This window comes from Urtica dioica, chromosome 9, assembly GCF_054948205.1.
Source record: "Urtica dioica subsp. dioica isolate 48M chromosome 9, U.dioica_male_clone48M_v1_H2, whole genome shotgun sequence".
Classification (NCBI taxonomy): Eukaryota; Viridiplantae; Streptophyta; class Magnoliopsida; order Rosales; family Urticaceae; genus Urtica; species Urtica dioica.
In genome coordinates this window covers 16,931,676-16,940,515 of record NC_142764.1, presented here as the reverse complement: position 1 = coordinate 16,940,515, position 8,840 = coordinate 16,931,676, and the positions used below count along the sequence as shown (strand labels likewise).

The following is an 8,840-nucleotide window of genomic DNA, read 5'->3' as shown; positions in this document are numbered from 1 at the left end:
GAGTTCTAAATAGTTCTTATTATTTCATAAAACATATTTATAATAGAAATTTTAATAAAGCAATAAAGGCTAATTAAAATTCTAATAGAGATTATTAACTCGGATAATATAATATTGTGCACCTATATAGTTAATGAACGGAAACATGGTCCTCATATTCTATATTTAATTAAGGCTTAAGCAATTATGCATATTCAAATATCATAAAGGCAATTCATATATGAGTACAGAAATATTTAATGACACATTCATAAGTTCATAAATAATGTAATAAAACATAAGGAAAGAAAAGATCCATCCTATCTGGAATAGTCATAAAAGACTACAGTCCAGAAAACCTCGGATTATTTGTGACACAACTCTTATGTTCAAAAATAAATTCAAAAATGAAAGTAATAAAACTAGCGGGAAATTTTAGATCTTGAGCTGGAGCATGAGCTTCTCAATAATTCGGGCTTGAATCCGACATTGCTCAGCAAGCTCACCAACACCATCGTGTTCCTCTAGATCTATTCTGCAACAAGAATAGAAGTATTCTCAAGAATGATTATCCTCAAAAACAGTTTTAGGATATCATGAATTTTTTGGTACATTACTAGCATTCTTCTTGTTCTTTTCAAGCTCGGCTATATACAAAAGACAGTTTCTCTTCCAATGGCCTTCAGTGTTACAGTGGTGGCATTTGTCCACCATTTCACGCTTCTTCTCTTTTCCTTTTGCACTTCTCTTCGAGTTTCTCCTTTCCTTGTTAGCAAGGAGATTTCCCCTTTGAAGTACTAGGATGTACCTTTGATGACCCGGCTCCAGAAGACATGTTCTTCTTGGACTTCGGAAAAGAACTTTTGTCAGCATACAGAGCTGATCCTTTGTTTTTTCCTTGACGAGTGATAGACTCGAAAGTCTGTAACTCATTCAATAGCTGAGGCAGTCCATATTTTAACTTATTCATGATATAGTTCAACGTGAACTGTATGAAATCACTCGAAAGGGAATTCAGGATAATTCCCACCTGAGTGACCTCATCCATTAAAGCCCCATGGAGTTCAGCTTCTGTGAAGTAATTAGTCATTTTCATGACATGATCCCTCACAGGAGTTCCCGCAATCATCCTAGTGCTAGTGCACGTACGGATGAGTTCAATACGGGCTTGCTCGCTTTGCATCCCAAACATTTCCTGCAGCGAGTCAAGGATTTCCACAGTAGTCTCCTTACCTTCCAACTTTGTTCGCAATGCATCAGATATGCTTGTGAGCATGTAGGCTATGGCTTTGTTGTTAGCCACGGTCCACCTGTCAAAATCATCCTTCTGTGAGCGGGATGAATTTGATGTTGGAAAAGGAGGTCTCTCTTCAGTGAGGATAAAGCGAATGCTTTCACTCACCAGCACAATATTCATGTTAGACTTCCATTTCGGGAAGTTCTCACCAGTCAGGACATCTTTCGACAACAGGGCCATAATAGGGTTCGACATTATTACTAAAATATAAAAGCACATATATATATATATATATATATATATATATATATATATATATATATATTAGCAATATGAAAAGAAACAAGCTATCAATAAGATTTAGGAAAATAAAAACATAATGCAACCAAGCACGGGATAAAATACTAAAGAAAAGAACCCAGTTTTTATATTCCACGGTAATCCACCAATAGCTACAGTCCGTCCCACTATGGTGGCGTAACGGAGTGCACCTAGTGAAAATCGAGAACCATCTCAGATTAGTGAACAATTGTGGTTCATGACACATCATAACTATGTTCACTAACTACCAATTAATTAGGAATCTTAGACCACATGAGCAACCACCGGTTGGATTCATGGATGAGTCAACCCAACATTTCAGTAGAAAGAGTATCACCTGAACGCACTGACTTAGCCAGTACACGCCGAACTCAACTCCCTCACCTGTCGCTAGAGACATAACCTTGTTATTGGAATCAGAAAAGTCTGTCCTTAGGAGCAGATCACCATGTCTAAAAGACCGCCGATCAAGCATGGATCTCTTTCATCCTCACGGTGTTGTGGCAATGTTGGAGGTCTACGACTCAATATACTTTCAGTAGTATTATTTTTTTTTATCTCCTAGCATTCATAATCTAGGTGATCCACTCGAATTATCTAATCATATTAAAAACTCAAAATGTTTCTAAGCTACCCTTAAAAACAATTAATTTTCTATATAACTTAGTGATTAGGAGTATCGTGACATCTAGTCTTGATTATCCTAATAACATTCCTTCACAGAAAAAAGCTTCCAGCTTAGCTTAGCTTCTTATCGGCTTGGTGACAAAGCTTCTCCGATCCGTTCAACTCATTTATTAAAAACTATCCTAATCATATTAGATAAGTTACATATAATAAATGAAAGACCATGATAACCCACAAAACAAATTTTCAAGATATATCATAACATGGCAAAGCAATTAATTAAACAAGCATGACAAAGCATATATGGTTTTGATTCGGATTGATCGTATCCTAATTGATTCTTATAAATCTAACTTGATGAACTCAATCACATTAGTTCATGGATTCTTGTTGAGCACATTCTATGTCTCAAGTGAAAAATAAATCAATGTTAAAGATTATTTATTTTTCCATAGTTGTCAAAAAATAATTTAATGATTAAGGCCCAATACAATTGGCCTTTGAAAAAATAAATCGATGTCCTTGATCATTTATTTTTCATATTTTAAATAAAATTTATTAGGGCCTAGCACATATAATTAATTTATAAAACATCAAAAAATTAATTCTTTTGTTATAAAAATCGGTTTGGGCCTTTTGGGCCCAACCGGGCTAACGGGCTTTGACCCGGTCGAATCCTTGAGCCCACTTGCCAAATTATGGCTCAACAAGTTAACTCGGATCAAGAGCCAAGGGGCGAAAAATCCGAGACTCCTATCTAAGGGGTAGGCGGAATTTTGTGACAAAGATGTCACAAAATTCGTCTTCTTCGTCAAAGGTGGATCTCTGGAACTCCAATGGGGCTGTGCTTCGGACCATCGTCTCATCTCGCAGTGGGTAATCAGCCCTCCGAATTTCACGATGATCGGATTAGAGATAGTATTTTAAATAAAATTACAAAAATACTATACCCTTTGAATTTCGGGTTTAACAACAATTATAGAAAAGTGAGAATAAAAAATCTACGATCAACCATGAATCACAATTCACATATTATATCATACTGAATTGAATGAATAACATATCATAATATAAATTTATAAAAATCATATTAAAATTAATTACTAGAACGAATTGATTAATTAAGTAATCATCAAGCTCTGATACCACCTGTTGGTGATTAATGCACCTTAAATAACCAATTAAATGCGGAAAAGAATAATTACGCTTACAAGAGCTAATTATTACCATGGTTATTAAACAAGATCTAGATTACTTAATTAATTAATCATAAGAAACTTCATCAAGCAATCATATCATATAAAAGACGAGTTTAAGAAAACTTACAGTTTTAGGCTCACGAACCGAAAGCTTTAACAATCCGTCTTCGTCTTGAACGTACAAGCCTCCACACGATTAGATCTGGAACTCCTCCTTCAAGGACTCGATGTGATGACACCAAAGTCTTCCGAAACGTAATCTTCGAGGAAGATAAGACAAAATAGTGGGCTTCGTTATATCTCACTAGATCTGGAAACGGGGTGTTTCCGATCTTTCTCTCTTATTTCTATGAATGGAATTGAAGCAATTTCGAGGGAAATGAGTAGAGGAATTAGGTCGGCACACTCATGGGAGAGAGGCCACGAAATTCCTTGGCAATTCGGTTAAATTTTGCTTCACAGCAGCCCTCTATTTATAGCAGTTTAAAAGGTATCTTTATAGAATATTCTAAAAGATATTGTTTCCTTTTATTGTGTTCACACTAGTTGAATAAATCTCAGCCATTGGATCTCAACAAGTGAATCCTATTTTTTATCTCATCCGTCGGATCAGTATCTAGGATTTTATTTTATACAACAACATAAAATATTTTGCTATTGAGAAAATGTAGGAAAAAATATTCTCCTAGATTTTCCCCTAAATATCCTCCTAATATTTAGCCTAAATTTTAGGAGAGAATATAGGAAAATATATATCCTATTTATTCTCGTATATTTTAGGAACAGAAAAAATACTGGTTACCACACCAGTGCAAAAAACATCCAACACCGTAGGGGATAGGCGATTTTTTGGATTTTCAAGGCCCAATAAATTTAAGCTCATTAAACACTTATTTACTTGTCCAACAATAAATAATAAATAATAAGTTTATTTACTTGATTTAGCAATAAATAAACAGCTTTACTATAAATATTTATTTAATTCCCAAAATACCCTTTTTGGAATTAATGTTGTTAATCACTATTACAGCAAGTGAGATTATAATAATAATACATACTATTATATTAACGTTCTTATCCGCCTTTATCGAGCCGAATCGGAGACGATGGACCTAGTAGTAGAAGCTTAACAAATCCGATCAAAAAGACGAAAATAGTCTTTTTTTTCTTTTTCGATCGATTCGTCTAACATTAGTCAATACTCCACCGTGTAAGCTAAGACTGAAGTCTCCTTTAATACTAGAATTATATTTACTCATCGTAACGAGTGTCCACTGATTTAGTCAGTACGTGATCATGACCCTCCAAGTTTTGCCCGTATCGAGATATGTCAATTTATTCCGTTATACATTTCTCGTTACATATAAGCCCTAAGCATCGTTGCTTCCCCAGCGAAAGATTCAACCGAAAGTAAGCCAACTTCGGAAGTGTGCACAATCAATCGGTTCTGGAATCAACTCTTAGGTGAGAAAACATTAACCTTCTTTCAGGAAGGTTGGATTCCGTATCTGTAAACCATTTTCTTCTACAATCATGTCTCGAGTTCCCAAAACATCCATTTATTCAACCTTCATTGGCCTTTAACGTGATGAATCAAAGAATCTGGTAACACGACCTAGAAGTCCATGATCATTTCAGGATTAAGAACAAGCGTCACTGTGACCATCATTTATGACCTTGGCTAGTGTGTCGTAACGGTCCTTAAACGACACATCTACAGGCAAGGTCTGTCCGGGTCGTACACTTACCACAAGTGTCACATGATCTAACTAAGTGATTAACCTTCACTTGTGGTCCACATATATGACTTTAGATAAGGCTTTCCAGGTACATATCAGTCATCGACCAAGTTTTAGTTCACCACCCAATCTCAGATGCCCAACATGTGATTCAGTTTGATACGGAGACTATGGATGATAGTTGTTATTGATTCTGAATGTTATCAGACCTCAACCCACTAATCATATGATGCTAGTAAAGTAACTTCTTATCTTATTTAGTAATCATCATCTTCTAGTGGGCAATATTCCTAACAGAATAAGTAATATCATGTAACCACGGTTTTCCTCTGCCATAAGTGAGGGTTTTTTAATAAAAATTTTGGGGTACTAATTGTTTAGTTATATTGTTTTAATCTTGTAGGATGTCGGTCAGCACTGGAGCAGATGGAGACCAGGATCCCCCACGTCCTCCATCGGGACCCCCATGTCCACCGGGATTCCCACGTCAACCGGGATCCGAAAAATACAAGAAGAAACGCGGCCCAACGACGGGCACGACGTCTGCGAGGACGATGCAGGGCGTCGAAGGGGCAAACGTAGTCATATACGACCCACTGCGAGAGACTTTTTACCAGGAATCCAGAGAGGTAAATGCCGATATCGGGCTTTTCTCGAACTGCATTGGAGGTCTCATCAAGCAACATATTCCAGTTGTGGTAAAAACTGGAATGAGGTGACCTAACAACAACTGGCTTCCATATTGACTGCAATCTTTAGTGAATTTATTTTTCTCTATGTTGATCCGACAACTGGAGAGAGTTAGCCAGGAGATATCCATCGGGATGAGATTGAAGCTTCTCTTGTTCGCGATATAAAGCGGATAAGACGCAACCAGAATTCGAAGTTATCATCGAGTTTCTTCAGTAAATTTTGCGGGAGAAGAGATCTTGCCTTACTCAACGCCAGTGGGCTACAAGAAAGAAAATTGGCTATCGGCGATACCGGAGTTTGAGAGTCCCGAGCATAAGGTAATATGAGTTTCAAATTTTTTTTTCTTATTTCGGATCGTATTAATTCAATTTACGTCTCACAAGAAAAGTCTGACTGCAACTGAAAAAAAAATGTGGAGAAGAAGAAGACAAAGTTGAGACAAGGGTCACTAAGTTTATTGGCTCTGTGAAACCCCGAATCTTAGCCATAAAAAAAATTAATTAGAATTTGTTTGTGTGAAAAACCCTTATTTCAGTTGTATGGCTTGGTGGTATGTATGTTTTCTTTTTCTCTAATTGTTATGCTGACTTCAAATTTAAGTTCGTGAGATGATTTCTCTTCGAGATAAATTTAAATCTCATAAATTTTTTATCATGAATTATTAAAAAAAAACTGTATATATCTATATGTATAATATTGTTGATATATGTAATTCTAGTATAAGCTAGTATGTTCAGTTTATAAATTTATTATATGTATAAATACACACGCTGATTTATATTGGTTATATATATTATCAATATATATATATATATATATATATATATATATATAAAATAGATATACATTACCTTTACTTACTTTACATATATATATATATATATATATATATATATATATATATCACGTGTTTACTCTATGTATTTAGATTTTTGGTTACTCTATGTATATTATGTCAACGTAAGGAATTCAAAAAAGAAAAAAGAAAAAAAGAAGCAAGTTTTGTGGTTAATAAATGGCTTTGATTATGCCATAATCGAATCTGATCTTTTTGTCAATTGAGATTGATATGGCACGTTAGAAATTGTTTCAAGGCTCTTTTCTCTTTAGATCATATACCACACACATTAAAAAAAAAAATTTATCTCATCCTCTTCCTCAGACGCTTTACAAATTCTCTTTTTCTTCTTCTATCAAAGAAAAAAGCCTAGTCACCATATTATATTTCCACTACTCTATTTTGAAAGCCTTAGGACTATTTTCCAACAAGGTTTTCACAACTCTCAAGGTATTTTCGAAAATATTTATCTCTCACTGTTTTTGATATTTTCTTTTCAGTAATTATATTTATTTCTAAAGAATTCTAAAGTAAATACATTTTGATTTCATCACATTTCACGGCAGTTAGAAAACGTGTTTGTTTTAAATAGCTACGAATTTTATTTTGAGCCAATAATTTTAAACTTGAACTTTTCAGATGTTATTGATACATGTTTAAAATTTCATGATTTTTGCATGAACCGTTTTTATTCTAAAAATATTTTACCATCGGTACGTAGAACTTTTTTTTTTCATGATCCAAACAACGTGTTTTGATTTTAATAAAATAGATACAAGACGAATTTTTATTTGAAATTTGTATACCAAAATATTCAAAATGTTTGTAATACATATTTTAAATTTCTAACTTTTTGGACGAACCGTGTTTTTTCTAAAAATCAATGATCAGTACGCAAACTTTTTATTTCTGTTTCAAACAGCATGTTTTGCAAATTTTTTTAAAATACTTGCAAAACTTATTTTGGCATGAAATTTTTATACGAGACACATATATTTGTTATTGATATATATATATATATATATATATATATATATATAAAATAATTAGGAGTCTTCTTTTAACAGAAGTATTTTGTTAGTATTTATTTTAACAAGTGCTCAGATCTGTCCCGTTTTCTCAAAACTCGATTTTTAGACAATATATGTTTAAATTAAATTTCATCATGTTGGAGTCCGATTTTGTAACTTTTACTAAAGAGAAAATGTTTAAAATTTTATTTCCTATTTTGTGGAATTTTTCCAGAATTTTTCTCGGAGATTTTTGTTTTGCCGAAACCCTAGGGCAAAGGGTATTTTTATCTTTTCACTTTCGAGTCCCGTCTCTGAGTTTTTCCAGAAACTTTATTACGCCAAATTTTTTTTATTAGAACCTGATTTTCATTATTTCGTTTAGATCCCGAGCCAAATACGTTTTCCGATCGTTCGATAGTTTAAAGTCGCACGTTTCCGAAACAATGTGAGAATAATCTCACTACAATACGGATTAGTTTAAAATTAATTACGATGAGTGTGTGATCTGAATTGGCTAATATGTCTATATGATTGATTGTGTGATATTTCTTATATGCGTGTATGTGTTATTGAGTGAATTGTGATTATTATGTTATGTCTTGTTATGATGAGTTTATGCATGAGTTTAGTACAACTTTGGCATAACATGTTCTAATTATTAGCATGTTTTATTTATGTTTATGTCATATGTCATCTTTGTATGTAACGCAAATAATCAAGTGATAAGATAAGTAAGAGAGTTGTACCGCCTCGAGCTACGGAGGTATTAAGAGAATTCTCTCGAGCCGACCTACAGGCTCATAAAGGGAATTTTCTCATATGATATGTTTATTAGATAGTGCGAACTATGGGAGGTCGCAGCCCCGTAGTTCGTTTCCAAAGTGTACACTGAAATTGGTACGACTACTCTAGGGGCACCCCGAATAAAATATGATAAGATTTATGATACGAAAGACCATGATACCATTAGAACTAAAACACTAATTAATCGGTCATGCATTGTATTACTCATCTTTTTTGTGAATCATAGTTATTCTCGTTGAGCGTTAGCTCATATTATGTGTATTTTTCCATACTGTACGTAAGCAACAAATGAACAAGTGAGGAGGGTGGATCAGCGGTGTTCGATGGCTAAGGGGGTTGGGTTGTGGTTCCGCTCGCTTATTTAAAAGATTTCTGCTACGCAATTTTCTA

At 34.1% G+C, this 8,840-nt stretch overlaps 1 protein-coding gene across 1 annotated transcript; it reads right to left on the bottom strand.

The window, feature by feature from the left end:
* Nucleotides 1-509: 509 nt before the first annotated feature.
* LOC149385363 (uncharacterized) lies at nucleotides 510-1,456 on the bottom strand. Its single transcript, XM_089626311.1, has 2 exons — nucleotides 1,129-1,456; nucleotides 510-514 (listed from the first exon to the last, which is right to left on the bottom strand). Exons 1-2 carry the CDS (start codon nucleotides 1,454-1,456, stop codon nucleotides 510-512), a joined length of 333 nt encoding a protein of 110 aa, XP_089482437.1.
* Nucleotides 1,457-8,840: the final 7,384 nt, after the last annotated feature.